General features: G+C 36.2%; 1 protein-coding gene across 1 annotated transcript in view; it reads left to right on the top strand.

Moving 5' to 3' along the window:
* Window positions 1–428: 428 nt before the first annotated feature.
* Window positions 429–21,848, top strand: part of LOC116900616 (solute carrier organic anion transporter family member 6A1-like) — a 49,208-nt gene continuing 27,788 nt past the window's right edge. The window contains exons 1-4 of the mRNA XM_032902335.1: window positions 429–618; window positions 2,419–2,572; window positions 7,140–7,327; window positions 21,185–21,249. Of these exons, the coding sequence (XP_032758226.1) occupies window positions 491–618; window positions 2,419–2,572; window positions 7,140–7,327; window positions 21,185–21,249 (535 nt within the window). The 5' untranslated portion in view covers window positions 429–490. The remainder of the gene's footprint in view (window positions 619–2,418; window positions 2,573–7,139; window positions 7,328–21,184; window positions 21,250–21,848) is intronic.

The raw sequence follows: 21,848 nt of genomic DNA, 5'->3' as shown, positions 1-21,848 counted from the left end.
TGGGAAGTCCCAGTGAGTCAGGTCATCCAATTCTTGTTCACAGGATGCTTGAAAAACCCTATTATTTCAATTAAGTCTTTAGAAATAGACCATACATCCAAGTGGATGTATTATCTCTCAGTAAGGCAACTCCTAATCTCTATGTGGAATGAGCTGTTTCTTTGCTTGTCTGAGGTACTTGGTGTTTAGAAGTAAATCATCACCATCTCTGCCAGAACCTGCAGACCTATAATAGCTCCATAGCTGTCCACAGTTTGTATATTTCATAAGTCCAGATTTATTCAAATAAGATATCTTCTAGAGTTTTCTGTCCCTTGGTTTGTTTTAAAATCTCTTCTATACTAGAGGGAAGGTTATCTATGTGTACATATTGGTAACTCTCAATAGATTATATTTAACAGTGTTTTATTTTCCTTTCTCAGGAATGACTGTCCTTCCAGGAACTTTAATTGGCCGTTTTCTTGGAGGCTATATTGTTGACAGATTGCAAATGTCAACTAAAGTTGTATTGAAATTTATGATGGTGTCATCATTTATATCAGTTGTACTTTTCCTATTAACCTTTTTTTGGTCGTGTGAAACAGCAGGCTTTGCTGGAATCGATGATGATTATGATGGGTAAATATACATTTGTAGTCTTTATACTTTATTAGTAACTAAAAGCATATTTTCTATACTAATATTTCAGTAATTATTTAAATAACTTTTAGAAATATTAATCGTGTAAATGAAATATCAAACATGTTTTTACTTTTTATATTAAGGCTACATATCTCATATAGATACATTTGTTTACCATGCATTTATTAGTGATTTACCATCAAAACTAGAGCTTTGTGTTAGGGTATGTAGAAAGTAACAGATTTTACTCTTATATGTGTAACATGGTTTCACCTTGTGTTCTTGAACTAATGTGTGTATCTTCTAGACATCACATAATAAACTTGAAGTATATTTGATCATGCACATAGACAGTTTAGGTTAAATACCTAAAGTTCAAAGTACTTGCAATGAGTTAATATTAAATATTGGACAACATAAATGTAACTGAAAACCAAAGGACTGAGCAAGTGAAATGACAGAAGAGAATAATAGCACTTTCAACTGCAGTGGGACAGCATATGACAAACCTCTATTCAATTAATGCTACTGGAGCTGACCATGAGGCTATAAAACATGATGTCAACTTCACTTCTTTTTTTAAAAATTTAATTTTGTTTTGTTTTGTTTTGTTTTGTTTTACCCTTTCATTTTATATCCTGCTCACAGACCACCCCCACACCATCACTAAATCCATAATCCTTCCCACATCTCTCATTCCCTTCTCCCTTGAGCAGATCAGGTCCTCCCTTTGTATCCTTCCAACCTCCAACTTTGCACTTCAAGTCTCTGTGAGACTAGGTGATCTCAAGAACTTTGGGCTCCTAACAATAAACCACTTTGGAAAATTTTTCCAATAATTTAAGAACACTTGTTCTTCTGCTAGAGACCCAGGTTTGTTTTCTAATACATGGAAGTTGATAACTGTATTATCTATAGTCCAAATAGATTTAATGCAATTTGTTTGCTGCTTCCATGGATTCTGCATTCACAGGGTTCACACACATATATTCTAGCAAAACACACACACACACACACACACACACACACGCTTGCATGTATGTATGCATGCATGGAGACACACATACATACACAAATAAATTCTAACACAAGTACATTAGCAACATTCAAACTACTTAAAATTTCTACTTTTACTACACATGAAATCACATGTCCTTAGAGACAAGATAAACATAATTAATGCAAAAAGCAAAGAAAATATGAGTATTGTATGATTTGTCTTTATAAAATCCCAATAGATAAACAGTAAGAGTGTTCTAATAAGTAATAATGTATAAGTAAGTAAGTAGGAAAGTCATAAAGTAAATTTTTGTAGTGGGGAAGTCAGCTGATTTTAAGCAGTTATGATTTTGTTTGTTAAGTCTCTGGTGAAAATTTTATTATAGCATAAAAATAAAAGTGGTACACATTTTAAGATTTATTTATGTTTAGTTTTTGTGTTTGAGTATTCACCTGAATGTTTGTTTATATGTATTATATGCCTGTCTGGTGTCAAGAGAGACCATAAGAGGACATCAGACTCCTTGGAATTGGAGTTAGAAATGGTTGTGAACTGCCATGTGGATGTTGGGAATGGAATTTTGATCCTCTGAAAGAGCAGAATGTATCCTTAAGAACTAAGTCTTTGCTTTTTATAAAGGGGTACATTCTTGAATGTGCATTTATTATGTTTTTATATCTTAGTAAACCTGTAAAAATATTTTAAAGGGCATATTTGTGGATCTTGTGGATACCTTAGTGTATACATTAACAACTTAAATGATGGTATCATAATTGTGTTAAATCTCAACTTCATAGCCTTGGCAAACTTGGAAACCTCACAGCTCCGTGCAATGAGCACTGTGGTTGCATGATGACTGACTATAGTACTATATGTGGAAGAGATGAGAAACAATATTTCTCTGCCTGCTTTGCAGGCTGCAGAGCTTCAAAACCACTAAGGAAGGAAAAGGTAGATTTTCTTATTCTTCTTAACTTTCAGGGTCTCTGAATTGTAGCTTGATTATCACTTACAAAATGCTAATATTCACTTATAATTAGTATATATCATGACTGACATCTGGTATGGGCTACCTCAAACAGGATGTTTTCTTAGTACCATTCATTTGCCAACAAATTTCATGGTGTCACCTTTTGAACAGCTGAGTAATATTCCCTTGTGTAAATGTACCACATCCTTTATTCTGTTGAGTAACATCTAGGTTGATTGCTGTTTCTGGCTATTACACATAAAGCCATAGTGAACATAGTTGAGCAATTCTCCCTGTGGTAGGACGGAGCGTCCTTTCAGTATTATTCATCTTAGTGATTCTGACAGATGAAATTTCAGAGATGTTTTGATTAACATTTACCTGATGGCTAAGGGTGTTGAACATTTCTTTATGTAAATCTTGGCCATTTGAAATTCCTTTTTGAAAATTCTATGTTGAATTATGCACCATTTTAATTGGATTATTTTGGTATAATATGTAATTTTTTGAGTTGCTTAAGTATTTGAATAGGAGAACTTTAGTGGATGTGGAGTTCATACACATTTCTTCCAATTGTTTAGTTTGCTTTTTTTCATACTGCTGGTTTTCTTTTTCTTACGGAAATATTTTAGTTACATGAAGTGCTAGTTATTGACTGATGAGTTTAGTGATTACACTATCTATGTTTTGTTCAGAAAGTTGACTCCTTTTATCATTGCATTCAAGGATGTTCCATTTTTCTCTTCTATCAGACGTAGTGTGTGTTGCTTTATGTTGAGGGATTTGATCCATTTGAACCTGAATTTCATGCAGAGTGATAAATACTGGTCTTTTGGTATTCTTCTAAATGCAGATATCCAGTTTGAACTGTATCACTTGATGATACTTTATGTTTTCCAGTGTGTATTTCTACCTTCTTTATCTAAAAATCAAATGTCTGTATGGATTAATGTGTGGTTCTACAATTTTACTTCATTGATCAATGTGTTTTCTTGTATGAAATCATGTACTTTTAGAGAGAACACATCTCTACAGTACAATTTTATAAAAGGGTCATGATATCTCCAACAGTTCTTTTATTTCTCAGGATTATTATGGCTATACTCCATTGTTGTATTTCCATTTGAAGTTAAGAATTGTTTTTTCAGGCTCTGTAAATGCTTATGTTAGACATTTGATGAGGATTGCATGATTATATGGATTTATTTTGTTTGGATTAACATTTTTTACCATGTTAAGTATATTGATTCATGATCATGGAAATAATTTCCATCCTCTGATATTTTCATCATTTTCTTTCTTAAAGATTTGAAGTCTCTAACTGGCTTCTTTAGAGTTACACCAAGATATTTTAGGTTATTTTTGGCTAGTAATGTTTTGTGTCCCTGTTTCCTTCTCAACCAATTTGTCCATTTGGACATAGAAGGGCTCTTCATTTGTTTAAATTAATTTTGTGCCCAGATACTATCCTGACATTTTTTTAATCAGCTATTGAAAGCAAAATATTCAGATTGCTGACATGTACTATCATATCATCTGTAACTATAATATACTTTGACTTCTTTCCAGATTTGTAATCCCTCCCTCTCCTTCCATGTATTTTTGCTCTAGGTAAAACTTAAAATATTCTATTGCTTAATTAAGAAGAGAGAGGGGAGTCTAGTGTTGTTCCTAATTTTAGTGCAATTGCTTTGGATTTCTCTCCATTCAATGTGATATTGGCAATGGGTTTGCTGTAAACTGCATTTGTTATGTTTGAGTATGTCCCTTTTATCCACAAATTCTCTGAACCTCTTGCTTTAAAGGGTGTTGTATGTTGTCAAGTATTTTAGGCATCTAATGAGGTTATCTTGTGAGTTTTTCTTCATTTTCTGTATATGACTGATTACATTTGCTAATTTTCCTATGTCCAACCATACACATCTCTAGAGTTAAGTCTAGTTATCATGATAGTTAATCATTTTAATGTGTTCTTGGATTTGGTTTGCAAGTATTTTATTGACTACTTTTATGTCTATCCTCATGTGGAAAATTGATCTGTAATTTTCTTTCTTCCATGAGTCCTTATTTTGTTTTATTATCAGGGTAACACTGGCCTCAAGAAACGAATTGGTCTATATTTCTTTTGGTTCCATTTTGTATTCAAGGAATATGGTATATTTCAAGTATTCAAGGAATATGGGTATAAACTCTGGAAATCTTGTAGAATTCTTCACTAAATATATGTCTCTGTACTTTGTGTTTTCTTTTTTTCTTCTTGGTTTGGAGAATCCCAATGACTTCTCTATTTCACTCGTGATTATAGGGGTTATGGGCCGTGTGTGTGTGTGTGTGTGTGTGTGTGTGTGTGTGTGTGTATTCCTCCCCAATACTTGTTATTACAAAATATTATCTCTGAAATAATGTTTTTACTCTGCTTAGTAAAAATCAGTTCTGTTCATGATTATATACAAAACATAGTTTTAACATTATTATACAATTTTCATAGTCACATTATTGTCCACATTTCAAATCTTAGATAACATGTAATTAATTAATAAGATGAATAATTTTATTACCTTTAATTGTCTTTAATTTATGTTGACATCCAATATTAATGACTTACATTTTTCAATTGAATATTTTTTATTTACATTTCAAATGTTATTTCTGTTTCTGGTTTCCTGTCTGTAAGCCCCTTATTCCATCCAACTCTCCTTCTTTATGGGTATTCCCACTCCCTAAACACTCCCCTTCCTGCTTCCCTACTCTAACATTCCCATACACTGGGGGGGCTCAGCCTTGAAAGGAACAAGGGATTCTTCTCCCATTGGTGCCCAACAAGGCCATCCTCTGCTACATATTCAGTTGGAGCCCGTGGTTGGTGCATGTGTACCCTTTGGGTAGTGGTTTAGTACCTGGGAACTCTGATTGCTTAGTATTGTTCTTATGGGGTTGTAAGCCCCTTCAGCTACTTCAGTCCTTGCTCTAATTCCTCCAATGGTTTCAATAGTTTGCTGCTAGCATTCCTGTCTGTATTTGTCACACTCTGGCTGAGCCTGTCAGGAGAGAGCTATATAAGGCTCCTATTAGCATGAACTTCTTGGCTTCATCTATACTGTCTAGGTTTGGTGGCTATGTATATATGGCCTGGGTCCTCAGGTGGGGCAGGCTCTGAATGGCCATTTCTTTAGTTTCTGCTCCAAACTTTGTCTTCCCATACCCTCCTATGAATACTTTTGTTCCCCCTTTTTAAGAAAGACTAAAGCATGCACAATTTGGTTGTCCTTCTTCTTGAGCTTCATGTGATCTGTGGATTGTATCTTGGGTAATTCGAGCGTTTGGCCTAATATCCCTAATATCCACTTATCAGGGGGTGCATACCATGTGTCTTTTTTTTGTAATTGGGTTAACTCACTCAGGATAATATTCATCCATAACCTCCAGACTGATTTCCAGAGTGGTTGTACCAGTTTACAATCCCACCAACAATGGAGGAGTGTTCCTCTTTCTCCACATCTTTGTCAGCATCTATTGTCACCTGAGTTTTTGATCTTAGGTATTCTGACTGGTATGAGGGGGGAATCTCAGGGTTGTTTTGATTTGCGTTTCCCTGATAATTAAGAATGTTGAACATTTCTTTAGGTACTTCTCACCCATTCAATATTCCTCAGCTGAGAATTCTTTGTTTAGCTCCGTACCACATTTTCTAATAGGGTTATTTGTCTTTCTGGAATCTAACTTCTTAAGTTCTTTGTATATATTGAATATCAGCCTCGATCAGATGTAGGATTGATAAAAGATCTTTTACTAATCTGTTCGTTGCTGTTTTGTCTTAATGACTTACATAAAGTGACTAGTATTTCTAAAATTTGTAAAACTGTCTTACTCTCATATACTCACAAACACCTACTTGTGATTCACTGGCAAGCAAAATATCTCAGATTTTTTCAACTAAATTTGTTCTTGTAAGTAATGAATATTAGGTTTAGTATGAGAATGTCATTAAAAGTAAGCAATCTAAGGTCAGTGTGATGGCATATGCCTTAATTCCTGTTTTCTGTATGCTGAGACAGACAGACCTCTCTGAGTTCCAGGCTATGTAGTATAATCTTCTTAAATGAGTGCTGAGAACAAGTAAGATAGACTTCTTCATGACGAGCACACCAACTGGATGTCTAATACCCCATGGTCAGCCTCAAAACTGTACATACAATTAATATTATACTGACTAAGCAAGTTGAATTTACATACACATATATTTTATATACATACATTTATTTATACATATATATATGTATATGAATATGTATCAGTACAAATATATAAAACAAAGAGAAAGAGGCTACTAATTTCAATTAGGGACAAAAAAAGTTTGAGAAGAGGAAATAAAGGGGAAAATTAGATGATTGTATTTTAATATCACTAAATAAAAAAGTATAAAAGCAGTAGGAAAAAAAACCCTGGGAAATATCTTTTGAATATTAATTTAATATTTACTCTTATAATCATAAAAGTATTATATGCTGGCTTTTTCTGAAATACTATTTTTATTTTCAATATTAATAGGCATACTACAATTGTTCTTGCATTAAAGAAGGATTGACAGCTGCTGATGACGATGGTCAATTTTTTGATGCTGTTTCTGGAAGATGTAATACCAAATGCCTTACATTACCTTTGCTTTTTGCCTTTTACTTTGCTGCCACAGTTTTTTCTAATTTTTGTAGTGTACCATCCTTCATGATTGTGTTGAAGTAAGTATATAATTGCCATGAATATGGAAAAGTTAGTACATTAAAATGATATACTTAGAAATATGTCAAATTATTACAGCACATGATTCCAATGTTTTATTGTAGTAAATATAAGTAGAAAATATTTACATTGTTAAAATTTATATATGAATAATTTTTCCTTGTCTTTATTTTTCTTTTCTTTTTTGTGAAACATGTATGGATGAAAAACTTATTCTCACTTTAACTTCAAAAGTGCAACCAGCTCTTGAATTGTATATGTTGCTCCTTAAATAGCAAATGTGGGTATATATGTGCCAGAAACAACATAACTTTAAAAGAAACCTTATTTTTACCTTGTATAATATACATGATAAATCCATGCATAATCAAGAAAATTTTATATTGTCACATTGATATGAGTGTAAATTTGATGTATTAGCATAGGTATTTAATTATAATTCTACCTTAACGGCTGATCCGTGAAAGCCTAAGTATCTACCACAAAGGACCAGAGTAACTTTTACAGTTTCAATTTATTAAATGACCCAACATTTGCCATTCATCTGTGGTCCAGAATATATTGAGCCCACCTTACATTCATTTTTACTCTAGATACATAATAAAAGAGCATTATTCTTAACTAAATCTGTCATGTGGATAGCAAGTATGTCTGTGGACTAACCATCCAGTAAACATGACCAACGAAAAGAAAAACAATAGCTTACTTCTGGCATTTTCTCAGTTATGGAGTGAAGTAGAGAGGGCAATTGTGGATTATCCTAGCAAATATATAGTTTGATGGAAAAATGAAGGAAAATAAGATGGACCTGGTAGGGTTGGAAAATAGGGGAGGGTTTAGTTATAACACATTCCGTACATAAATGATTTCTTAAAAAAAGAGTAGGGAATTTAGTGAGATACATGCTTTGTTTATAATTCTATGTTGAATTTGAAGTATTTGGGTTTTTTTCCTCTCTTTTTGGTGGGTAGCGTCTTTCTGTATAACCCAACCTGACCTCAAACATGTAACACTTCTGCCCCAGCCTGTCCAGGGCTTGGGTTGTAGTCAGATGTGCATCTTGATAGGGTAGTTTGAAAATAGTGTGGAAAATGGAGTTAAAAAGGGAAAGTGGAGAAAACAAAGTTAGGGTGAAGTAGTGACATTTAGAAACAGTTTGGTATTTGGTGGTTTGAAAAAAAGTGTGAGAGATCCAACCTTGTTGGGATATGGAGACATCTAGAATCATATTTAGGTTTCCTATTTGGGAAACTAAAAGAATAGTTCTATTAATGAAAATATAAAATTCAAAGACAAGAAATGGAAAAGAAACCTATACTTGAGTTGAGAAAATGTTTCACTGAATAAAGACACTTGCTATCAAATCTGAGAACCTGAGTTCAATCCCTTAGAACACAGATGGTGCTTGGAAAATACTATGTCTTGAAAGGTTTCCTCTGACATCAGCATCTCTCTCTCTCCTCTCCCTCTCCCTCTCCCTTTCCCTCTCCTTCTCCCTCTTCCTCACACAAACACACAGTATAAATTATTAGTATGATTTGAAGAACAACATGACTTCATGTAAAGTACCCAATAAGTGTTTTCAGTAAATGGAATCATATTACATTTTTGTTTCATTTTCTTTTTTGTTGGATTTTATAAATTTACATTTTGAATGTTATTCACTTTCACAATTTCCCATCCATAACCCCCCTGTCCCATCCCCCTTCTTCCATAAGGGCGTTCCCCACCCATCCACTGATCCCTTTCTACATCCCTGCAGATAGGATCAAGGGCTTCTCCTCCTATTGATGCCCAACAAGTCCATCCTCTGCTACATATGCAGCTGGAACCATGAGTCTTTCCATGTATGCTCTTTGGATTGCAGTTGTTGGTTGACATTGCTGTTCTTATGGGGGTGAAACCCCTTCAGCTCTTTCAACCCTTTCTCTAACTCCTGCAATAAGAACCACATTGTCGGTTCAATTGCTGGCTGCCCACATTCACCTCTCTATTTATGATGCTCTGGCAGAGTCTCTCAGGAGTCAGCTATATCAGGCTCCTGTCAGCATGCACTTCTTGGCATCAGCAATATTATCTGGGCTTGGTGATTGTATATGGGCTGGATCTCCAGGTGGGGCAGTCTCTGGATGGACTTTCCTTCAGCCTCTGCTCCAAACTTTGTCTCTGTATTTTTTCCTCTTGATAATTTTAATTCATTTTTCTAAGAAGGACTGAGGAATCTGCACTTTGGTCATCCTTCTTGATCTTCATGTGATCTGTAGATTGTATCATTGGGTAATCTGAGCTTTAGGGCTAATACTTATTTACCAGTGAGTGCATACCATGTGTGTTTTTCTGTGATTGGGTTACCTCACTCAGGATGATATTTTCTAGTTCCATCCATTTACCTATGAATTTCATGATGCCACTGTTTTTGATAGTGGATTAGTACTACATTGTACATTAGTACCACATTTTCTGTATCCATTCCTCTGTTGAAGGGCATCTGGGCTTTTTCCTGCTTCTGCCTACAATAAATAATGTTCCTGTGAATATAGTGGAGCATGTGTCCTTGTTATATGTTGGAGCACCATTTGGGTATATGCCCAGGAGTAGAATAGCTGGTTCTTCACGTAGAACCATTTCCATTCATCTCTAGATTGATTTCCAAAAGAGAATTATATTTCTAAAATGTGATTTGAGTCTTACATTTTTATTGATTACTAAATTGAATAAAACATAGTATGCCTTCCCACACATGCATTTTGTAAGTTATGTGTTAAGACAGACACATTTGGAATTGCATTTGTAAAAATGAAGCTCCACAGGAATTTGAGCTATGGTGTTCACAGTGAAGTTCCTACGGAACGACAAATGAACGCGGCCATGACTGCTGACCTCAGCACTGAGTGCTGCAAGTAGAGCATCGTGAGTTTGAAGCCAGTCTGGGTGACTCAGTGACTCTTTGTCCAAAAGAAAACAAGGAGAAATGTGAAGAGCGCCTCAGAGTTTACAGATGTCATCAAATGCCTGCATATAATTCTGGTCAGAATATACTGACCTACACTGTTCCTAGTTTGATATGAATGTTTTAATATCTGGGCTAAATATCAGTAGACAAGTCTGAGTCTCTCTGGAATGGATGTTACAGAAGACAAGGAAAATGCCTAGGGTGTCCCTGGTAAAAGAACCTTCACAATCTTATAGAAAATTAGTTTTGAGTAAATGAACATGTAATCTTTGAAAGCATGGCATTTCATGAAATCCCAGAATCCTATGGATAGCACAGGAGTTCATTTAAAGGTCAAGAACTTCTGAAGTAGGTCTATTATCACATACAGAATTAACTGGTTTTCCATATATCTTTTGGTTTTGAAGTTTGAAAGTGACTCAAATGACATATGAAAGATTTTACACACAAATTTTAGATCCAAATCAAAAGTCAGTTACATGTAGGAGGCTTAGAAATAAAATGCAGCAAAAGACAGAGAGATATCAACTTCAACATGTATATGGTTCCCAGAGACTCAGACAACTGCCTTTGGCACAGCATCTCATGCGCATGTGCCTTACTTCTGGATGAGCATAGTCAGAAATCAGTTAGCATTGTCTTCTATACCCCAGAGGCAAAATGACAACTAAAACTTCGAAGGCCCCTGTCTCTGTAGAGACTGCAGCCAATCCCAGGCTTTTCTCTTCATCCCATGGTGATTCATCTACTGTTGCATACTCTGGTTATTCTTGAGCATTACAAAAGAGACAAGGATGTTTGAAAGACTCCTGAAGAACTGTCTTCAAAAACAAAACTAGAAGAGGGTAGAAGATAGATTATTTTCTCAAAGATTTATTAGTATATTACCTGTTCATATATGCTTCAAATATAACAAAAGGGCATGAATTACACTTTACAGAGCTCTCAGTAAATATATTAAAGATGTATCTTCAGGTCCTAGGTAAACAAGAGTAACGCAAAACAAGGAGAAAGAAAGGAAGCTATGAAAACATAGTGCTGTTTGGAGAGTACTTACTGAATACTCACAAAGCCTTGGGTTTGATCTCAGCATTGTATGAATCTTAATTTTTAAAGTCAAGAAGTTACATCTCTCCAAGTCCTACCTCAGACAGTTCCTCATTCGTCTCCTCATCGATCTTGTCTTTAAAGGATATTCCCACGCCCCACCCGAGCCCTCCTCTTGCCCTGGAGCCTCAAGTCTCTTGAGGGTTAGGCACTTCGCCCAGTGAGGACCGACCAGGCAGTCCTTTGCTCTATATGAACCCGGGCACTTAAACCAGCTCATGTATGCTGCCTAGTTGTTGGCTCAAAGTCTGACAGATTTTAGGGGTCCTAATAAGTTGAGACAGCTAGTCACCCTATGGAGTCACCCTCTACTTCAGCTTCTACTAACCTATCCCTAATTCAACCACTAGAGGCACAAACTTCCATCTTTTTTTTTTTCCATCTTTATTAACTTGGCTATTTTTTATTTACATTTCGATTGTTATTCCCTTTCCCAGTTTCCCGGCCAACATCCCCCTGACCCCTCCCCCTCTCCCTTCTCTGTGGGTGTTCCCCTCCCCATCCTCCCCCCATTACCACCCTCCCCACAACAATCATGTTCACTGGGGGTTCAGTCTTGGCAGGACCACGGACTTCCCCTTCCACTGGTGCTCTTACTAGGCTATTCATTGCTACCTATGAGGTTGGAGCCCAGGGTCAGTCCATGTATTGTCTTTAGGTAGTGGCTTAGTCCCTGGAAGCTCTGGTTGGTTGGCATTGTTGTTCATATGGGGTCTCGAGCCCCTTCAAGCTCTTTCAGTCCTTTCTAAGATTCCTTCAAAGGGGGTCCCGTTCTCAGTTCAGTGGTTTGCTGCTGGCATTCACCTATGTATTTGTTGTATTCTGGGTGTGTCTCTCAGGAGAGAACTACATCCGGTTCCTGTCGGCCTGCTCTTCTTTGCTTCATCCATCTTATCTAGTTTGGTGGCTGTACATGTATGGGCCACATTTGGGGCAGGCTCTGAATGCCTCTTCTGCCTCTGTTTTAATCTTTGCCTCTCTATTCCCTGACAAGGGTATTCTTGTTCCCATTTTAAAGAAGGAGTGAAGCATTCACATTTTGATCATCCTTCCTGAGTTTCATATGTTCTGTGCATCTAGGGTACTTCGAGGATTTGGGCTAATATCCACTTATCAATGAGTGCATACCATGTGTGTTTTTCTGTGATTGGGATACCTCACTAAGGATGATATTTTCCAGTTCCATCCATTTGCCTATGAATTTCATGAAGTCATTGTTTTTGATAGGGGAGTCATATTCCATTGTATAGATGTACCAAATTTTCCGTATCCATTCCTCTGTTGAAGGGCATCTGGGTTTTTTCCAGGTTCTGGCTATTATAAATAAGGCTGTATGAACATAATGGAGCACGTGTCTTTGTTATATGTTGGGGCATCATATATACCAAGGGTGGTATAGCTCAATCCTCAGGTAGTTCAATGTCCAATTTTCTGAGGAACCTCCAGACTGATTTCCAGAACGGTTGTGCCAGTCTGCGATCCTACCAACAATGGAGGAGTGTTCCTCTTTCTCCACATCCTCGCCAGCATTTGCTGTCAGCTGAGTTTTTGATCTTAGCCATTCTCATTGGTGTGAGGTGTAATCTCAGGGTTGATTTGATTTGCATTTCCCTTATGACTAAAGATGCTGAACATTTCTTTAGGTGCTTCTCAGCCATTCAGCATTCCTCAGCTTTCTTGAATTCTTGTTTAGCTCTGAACCCCATTTTTTAATAAGGTTGTTTGTCTCCCTCATGGTCTAACTTCTTGAGTTCTTTGTATATTTTGGATATAAGCCCTCTATCAGTTGTAGGATTGGTAAAGATCTTTTCCCAATCTGTTTGGTTGCCGTTTGTCTAACCACAGTATCCTTTTGCCTTACAGAAACATTGCAGTTTTATGAGATCCCATTTGTCGATTCTTGATCTTAGAGCATAAGCCATTGGTGTTTTGTTCAGGAAATTTTTCCAATACCCATGTGTTTGAGATTCTTCCCCACTTTTTCTTCTATTAGTTTGAGTGTATCTGGTTTGATGTGGAGGTCATAGATCCATTTGGACTTAAGCTTTGTACAGGGTGATAAGCATGGATCGATCCGCATTCTTCTACATGTTGACCTCCAGTTGAACCAGCACCATTTGCTGAAAATGCTATCTTTTTTCCATTGGATGGTTTTGGCTCCTTTGTAAAAAATCAAGTGCCCATAGGTGTGTGGATTCATTTCTGGGTCTTCAATTCTATTCCACTGGTCTATCTGTCTGTCTCTGTACCAATACCATGCAGTTTTTATCACTATTGCTCTGTAATACTGCTTGAGTTCAGGGATAGTGATTCCCACAGAAGTCGTTTTATTGTTGAGGAAAGTTTTAGCTATCCTGGGTTTTTTGTTATTCCAGATGAATTTGCAAATTGTTCAGTCTAACTCTTTGAAGAATTGGATTGATATTTTGATGGGGATTGAATTGAATCTGTAGATTGCTTTTGGTAAAATGGCCATTTTTTACTATATTAATCTTGCCAATCCATGAACATGGGAGATCTTTCCATCTTCTGAGGTATTCTTCAATTTCTTTCTTCAGAGTCTTGAAGTTCTTATCATACAGATCTTTTACTTGCTTGGTTAAAGTCACACTGAGGTATTTTATTTTATTTGGGACTATTGTGAAGGGTGTCGTTGCCCTAATTTCTTTCTCGACTAGTTTCTTTTTTGTGTAGAGGAAGGCAACTGATTTATTTGAATTATTTTTACACACAGCCACTTTGCTGAAGGTTTTTATCAGGTTTAGTAGTTCTCTGGTGGAACTTTTGGGATCACTTAAATATACTATCATATCATCTGCAAATAGTGATATTTTGACTTTTTCTTTTCCAATCTGTATCCCTTTGATCTCCTTTTGTTGTCTGATTGCTCTGGTTAGAACTTCAAGAACTATATTGAATAAGTAGGGAGAGAGTGGGAAGCCTTGTCTAGTCCCTGATTTTAGTGGGATTGCTTCAATTTTCTCTCCATTTAGTTTAATGTTAGCTACTGCTTTGCTGTATATGGCTTTTCTATGTTTAGGTATGGGCCTTGAATTCCTATTCTTTCCAGGATTTTTATCATGCATGGGTGTTGAATTTTGTCAAATGCTTTCTCAGCATCAAATGAAATGGTCATGTGGTTTTTATCTTTCAGTTTGTTTATTTAATGGATTACGTTGATAGTTTTCCATATATTAAACCATCCCTGTATGCCTGGGATGAAGCCTATTTGATCATGATGGATGATTGTTTTAATGTGCTCTGGGATTCGGTTTGCCCAAATTTTTTTGAGTATTTTTGCATCGATATTTGTAAGGGAAATTTGTCTGAAGTTCTCTTTCTTTGTTGGGTCTAGGTGTGGTTTAGGTATAAGAGTAATTGTTGCTTCATAGAAGGAATTCGGTAGCGTTCCATCTATTTCAATGTTATGGAAGTTTGGATAGTATTGGTATAAGGTCTTCTATGAAGGTCTGATAAAATTCTGCACTGAACCCATCTGGACCTGAGCTATTTTTGATTGGGAGACCTTTAATGACTTCTATTTCTTTAGGAGTTATGGGGTTATTTAAATGGTTTATCTGTTCATGATTTAACTTTGGTATCTTGTATCTGTCTAGGAAATTGGCCATTTCCTGCAGATTTTCAAGTTTTGTTGATTATAGACTTTTGTAGTAGGATCTGATGATTATTCGAATTTCATTTCTTCTGATTCTGTAGTTATGTCTCTTTTTCATTTCTTCTTTTGTTAATTTGGACACACTCGCTGTGTCCTCTGGGTAGTCTGGCTAAGGGTTTATCTATCTTGTTGATTTTCTCAAAGAACCAACTTTTGTTTCTGTTGATTCTTTGTATAGTCCTTTTTTATTCTACTTGTTTGATTTCAGCTCTAAGTTTGATTATTTCCTGCCCTCTACTCTCCTGGGTGTACTTGCTTCTTTCTGTTCTAGAGCTTTTAGGTGTGCTATCAAGCTGCTGACATATGCTCTCTCCTGTGTCTTTCTGCAGGCACTCATAGCTATGAGTTTTCCTCTGTGAAAGCTGTTTCCCATAAGTGTCCCACAAGTTTGGGTATGTTGTACATTAATTTTAATTAAATTTTAAGAAATTTTTAATTTCTTTCCTTATTTCTTCCTTGACCAGGTTATTGTTGAATAGAGCATTGTTCAATTTCCATGTATATGTGCACGTCCTTCCCTTATTGTTGTGGAAGACCAGCTTTAGCCCGTGGTGGTCTGATAGGACACAGGGGATTATTTCTATCTTTCTGTATCTATTGAGGCCTTTTTTATGACCAATTCTGTGGTCATTTTTGGAGAAAGTACCATGAAATGGTGAGAAGAAGGTATATCCTTTTGTTTTAGGATAGAGTTTTCTATAAATATCTGTTAAGTCCATTTGGTTCATGACTTCTCTTAGTCTGTCTACGTCTCTGTTTAATTTCTGTTTCCATGATTGTCCCTTGATGAGAGTGGGGTGTTGAAATCTCCTACTATTATTGTGTGAAATGCAACTTGTGCTTTGAGCTTTAATAAGGTTTCTTTTATGTATGTAGGTGCCCTTGTATTTGGAGCATAGATATTTAGAATTGAGAGTTCATCTTGGTGAATTTTTCCTTTGATGAATATGAAGTGTCCTTCCTTATCTTTTTTGATGTCTTTTGGTTGGAAATCGACTTTATTCGATATTAGAATGGCTACTCCAGTTTGCTTCTTCAGACCAGTTGCTTGGAAATTGTTTTCCAGCCTTTAACTCTGAGGTAGTGCCTGTCTTTGTCTCTGAGGTGTTTTTCCTGTAGGCAGCAGAATGCAGGGTCCTCATTGTGTATCCAGTTTGTTAATCTATTTTTTTATTGGGGAGTTGAGTCCATTGATGTTGAGAGACATTAAGGAATAGTGATCGTTGCTTCCTGTTATATTCATACTTGGATGTGAGATTATCTTTGTGTGCTTTTCTTCTCTTTGTTTTGTTGCCAAGACGATTAGTTTCTTGCTTTTCCTATGATGTAGCTTGCCTCCTTATGTTGGGCTTTACCATTTATTATCCTTTGTAGGGCTGGATTTGTAGAAAGATATTGTGTAAATTTGGTTTTTGTCATGGAATATCTTGGTTTCTCCATCTATGTTAATTGAGAGTTTTGCTGGACACAGTAACCTGGGCTGACATTTGTGTTCTCTTAGGGTCTGTATGACATCTGTCCAGGATCTTCTGGCTTTCATAGTCTCTGCTGAGAAATCTGGTGTTATTCTGATAGGTCTGCCTTTATAGGTTACTTGACCTTTTTCCCTTACTGCTTTTAATATTCTTTCTTTGTTTTGTGCATTTGGTATTTTGACTGTTATGTGACGGGAGCAGTTTCTTTTCTGGTCCAATGTACTTGGAGTTCTTTAGGCTTCTTGTATGTTTATGGGCATCTCTTTCTTTAGGTTAGGGAAGTTTTCTTCTATGATATTGTTGAAGATATTTACTGGTCCTTTGAGCTGGGAGTCTTCACTCTCTTCTATACCTATTATTCTTAGGTTTGATCTTTTCATTGAGTCCTGGATTTCCTGTATATTTTGGGCCAGTAGCTTTTTCCGTTTTTACATTATCTTTGATAGTTGTGTTGATGATTTCTATGGAATCTTCTGCTCCTGAGATTCTCTCTTCTATCTCTTGTATTCTGTTGGTGATGCTTGTATCTATGGCCTCTTGTCTCTTCCTTTTGTTTTCTACATCCAGGGTTGTCTCCCTTTGTGCTTTCTTTATTGCTTCTTTTTCCATTTTTAATTCCTTGACCTGTTTGGTTGTGTTTTCCTGTAATTCTTTCAGGGATTTTTGTGATTCTTCTCTATAGGCTTCTACTTGCTTATTCTAATATGGACTTGGGGGTATGTCACAGCTCTTTGTTGGACCTCTCTGAGGACAGTCATGCTAACTCCTGTGTATAAGCAAATGATAGCATCAGGTAGACCTTGGTGCCTCCACCTGAGATGGATCACAAGTTGTGCTAGTAACTGGACTTTTCTCTCAGTTTCTTCTCCAGATTTGTCCCTTCAGTTCTTTGATACAGCACCAATTCTCAATGAGAATTCTTGACTGTAGGATGGCAAACACATCCCTCCACTTGATGGATGTCTTTCTACTGGAGGTGTCTCCACACTGTTGGCATTTCATCTAATATCCCTCCCTTTAATTCCTGAGAGTCTCTCATATCTGAAGTCTCTAATACATTCTAGAAGGTACCCCCACCTCCCATTCCTGATTTTGTCTATTTCTGTACATTCTGCTATCCCTCAGGCTTTCTTAATATCCCCCCTCCCCAACATACCTGATCATGTTCCCATTTAACCCCCTCTTCCTCTCCTCTCCTACTCACATCCCTTCCTTTCCTCTGCCGCCTGTGATGGATTTCTTCTCCCTCCCAAGTGAGATTGAAGCATCCTCACTTGGGTTCCACTGTTTGTTAACCTTCTTGAATTCTGTGTATTGCATCCTAGGAATTCTACATTTTTGACTAATGTACATTTATTAATGTATATATACCACCGATGTCATTTTGGGTCTGAGTTTCGTCACTCAGATTGATATTTTCTAGTCTTGTTCCATACATTTGCCTGCAAAACTCATTATGTCCTCATTCATAAGAGCTGAGTAGTATTTCATTGTGTAAATGAACCACATTTTCTGTATCCTTTCTTCAGTTGTGGGCCATTCAGGTTGTTTCTATCTTCTAGCTATAACAGATAAGGTTTCCATTAACATAATGGAGCATGTGCCTCAGTGATATGGTGGGGCATCTTTTAGATATATGCCCAAGAATGAGATTGCTGGGTTTTCAGGTAGTTCTATTTAAAAATTCTGAAGAACTTCCAGATCGATTTTCAGAGTGACTGTACCAGTTTACAATACCATGAGAAATGGAAAAGTATTCCATTTCTCCACATCCTTTTCAACATGTGTTGTCACCAGAGTTTTTTATCTTAGCCATTCTGAATGGTGTAAAGTGGAATCTCAGAGTCATTTTGATTTGTATTTCCCTAATGACTAAGGATCTTGTTCGTTGCTTTAAGTGCTTCTCAGCAATTAAAGATTCCTCAGTTGTGCACTATCTATTTAACTCTATAACCCATTTTTGGATTGGGCTGTTTGGTCTCTTGAAAGTTAGCTTTTTGAGTTCTTTATATATTTTGGATATTAGCCCTCTCTTGCATGTGGGTTTAGTGAGGATTTTTCCTCATTTGTATGTTGTGCATTTGCACCATTGACTCTGTCTTTCAACTTAGAGAAGCTTTTCAGCTTCCTGAGTCCTATTTCTCTATTCATGATCTTAGAGCCTGAGTTATTGGCATACTGTTTAGGAAATTTTCCCCCGTGACAAAAAGGTGGAACCTCTTTCTCACTTTCTCTTCTATTAGGTTCAGTTTATCTTGTTTTATGTTGAGATCCTTGCTCTACTTCTTCGACACTACCTATACCTATTCAACATAGTACTTTAAGTTCTAGCTAGAGCAACAGGTCAACATTAGAAGATTTAGGGGATACAAATTCGCAAAGTCAAAGTAACTATATTTGAAAATGATATGGTAGTATAAATAACTGAACCCCAAAATTCTACCAGAGAACTTTTATAGCTGATAAACAAATTCAGCAAGGTAACTAGATATAAAATTAACTCAAACAAATCAATAGCATTCCTTTATACAAATGATAAATTAGCTGAGAAAGAAAATAGGGAGGCAACAACCTTCATATTAGTCAAAAATAACATAAAATATCTTTGTGTAACTCTAACCAAAGAAGTGAAATATCCGTATGACAAGAACTTCAAGTCTCTCAAGAAAGAAATCAAAGATGACCTCAGAAATGTATGGAGAAATCCAACATAATCATGTATTTGTAGGATACCTATTCTCTCCATTGCAATCTACAGATTCAACATGATTCTTTTCAAAATTCCAACACAATTCTTCACAGAAATGGAAAAAGCATTCTCAATTTCATATGGATAGGGAACACAATTATTAATAATACTTCTAGGAGAATCAATATCCCTGACCTCAAGCTGTACTACAAAGCAATAGTGATAAAAAAATTGTGTGGAATTAGTACAGAGACAGGTCGATCAAATAGAATAGAATTGAAAACCCTGAAATAAACCCACACTCTTAAAATAAATTGTTCTTTGACAAAGAGGCCAAAAATATACAAAGACAAATGGAAGCACCTTCAAAAAATTGTGGTGGTTTGATAGTCTTTACTAGAAAAAAATGCAAATTGATCCCTACTGGTCACCTTGTACAAAGTACAAGGTGCTGATTTAAAATACAAATCTAAATTATTTTTTCTGCTTAAACAAGTAATTCAATAGGAAATCAATTCAAGTAAATCAATAGGAAATATAGTGCAAGAGTGGAAGTTAGAAAGCTGGAAGGGCCATGAATACCAAAAGAAGACCTAGAGTCAACTAACCTGGGTCCATGGGGGCTTCAGTGACTGAACCACTAACTAAAGATCATGTAGGGGCTGGACCTAGGCCCTTTATAGCATTTGTAGCAGATGTGAAGCTTGGCCTTTATGATTTTCCACTAACAATTGAGGCAGGTCAGTCTCTGACTAGGGTGCCTGCCATTTGATCAACTTCTCCTAACTGGAAAGCCTAGCTGCACCTCAGTGAGAGATGATGTGCTTATTTCTATTGTGACTGGATGGATATCCCAGAGTGGAGTGGTACACAAGACAGCTTCTCTGTCTTTGAGGAGAAGAGGAGTTGTAATGAGGGGAAGAATTTTTAAGTGCAGGTCTGCAAAGAGAGGAGGGATGGGAGGGCTCTGTAATTGGGACTCTGAATACATTTATAAAAGTCTGTATAGCATTATATTGTAAAACAAATAAAAAATTGTTCATAAATTTATATAATTTTACATTTTTATATTTACCATTTCTTCTCTTCCTGTTGAAATTTTATTCTTCCCAATAAGCCTTTTCTACATTTAATGATCATTTTCTGTGTGTGGCTTGCTAAATTAGACTTGTTTGAATCAGTGGGGATAAGGGTCTCCTATATTAATTGCTGTAAAGTTACTTTTCATTTATTTTAATTTGGACTTGTGAATATAATAAGGGTTCCACGTGAAAGAGGGGGAACTCAGAAATTAAGATCATTCAAGTAAATGAAATTCAATAAAGTTGCAACCAAATGGAGGATGGGTGTAATGCATGCCATGGCATAGTGTGGGATGTAGCTACCATGCTTTGCAGGGAATGAGAGTGAGAGGGGGGCCTTTGTAAGAAAGTCAACCTTTTGTGGAACTCACTCAGCCCAATTAACCATGGGGAGAAGCCTGAAGGTAAAGAATGGATTTAAGCTTTCTCCTTCATTTACAGTGACCCAATCAAAAGTCAGAATGTGAAGTGAAAACTTACTGATATAATTTATGGAGTATAGAATCCACCACAAAGAGCAAACTAGGAAAGGGCAGAGTGGACTTAATAAAGCTGAAATGTACTTAAGGATTACGTGTTATAGAGAACAAGATAAACATGAGAGCTGGACAGATCTCTGCTCTTTCAGAAAAAGGTGGCTCAGGCAGATCTGACCCATAAGGTTCTTTCCCATGAAAAGAACTACAGGGTTGAGTGTTTAGTTATCCTGTTAAATATTGGGTAAATGAATAGGTACACACTCTGTTCATAGGCCATATTGAAATTTATCAGCCAGCTAAATATTTGTGGTATAAATTAAGTATAACATATACATTTAAAATCATGGACCTATCATCTGTCACTCACAGGTAATATCATTGCTATTTGCTTTCAGAAGTGTACCTGCCAGTTGGAATTCAATGAGTCTGGGTGTGACATATACAATTTGGAGATTCGTTGGTATGTGAATTCAGCTATATTCAATGTACAAAATTGTTCACCTTTGTTATGTAAACTTGTATGGATATTTAAACTTAGGAGGTACATAATAATGTAAACTGATAAAAAGTGAATATGAGATCACTCTGAAAAATTTAGGAGCTAAGTAAGTACAGAGAGAAATTAGGTAAAATAAAAGCCACCCAATTAAATGAAATAAGCATCAATAATAATATATTAGCTGTAGCCTTACATTTGGTAGCTGTTGCCTCACCATTGCATACAAGTTACACATGTTCAAAGAAATTGCATACTTCTTGCTGTACACTTGCAGATTCCCCACAAAAAAATTGTATTCTGTGAAATATTTTCCTTAATTATACTTTTTGAGTATATTTGTAGTAGTGATTATTCATTTTCTTCTGATACATAGTTTTCGGTTCAATAAGAAATAGTTTGGATGTCCCTATATACAATCTTGCCACTATTGCACCACGGGCACTGCCTGCTTGTAAGGTTTGTATTGTAGTAGGGTCTGGCCATGGAAAATACCCTACTTTTCTCAATCAGCCTCCATAGCTCACCCAGCTCTGTGAATGCTAGTCAGGAGAGAGATTTCA

Source organism: Rattus rattus, chromosome 5, assembly GCF_011064425.1.
Source record: "Rattus rattus isolate New Zealand chromosome 5, Rrattus_CSIRO_v1, whole genome shotgun sequence".
In the NCBI taxonomy this organism is placed as follows: domain Eukaryota; kingdom Metazoa; phylum Chordata; class Mammalia; order Rodentia; family Muridae; genus Rattus; species Rattus rattus.
Note: the sequence above shows the minus strand (reverse complement) of the source record. Positions and strands in the feature narration are given on the sequence as shown.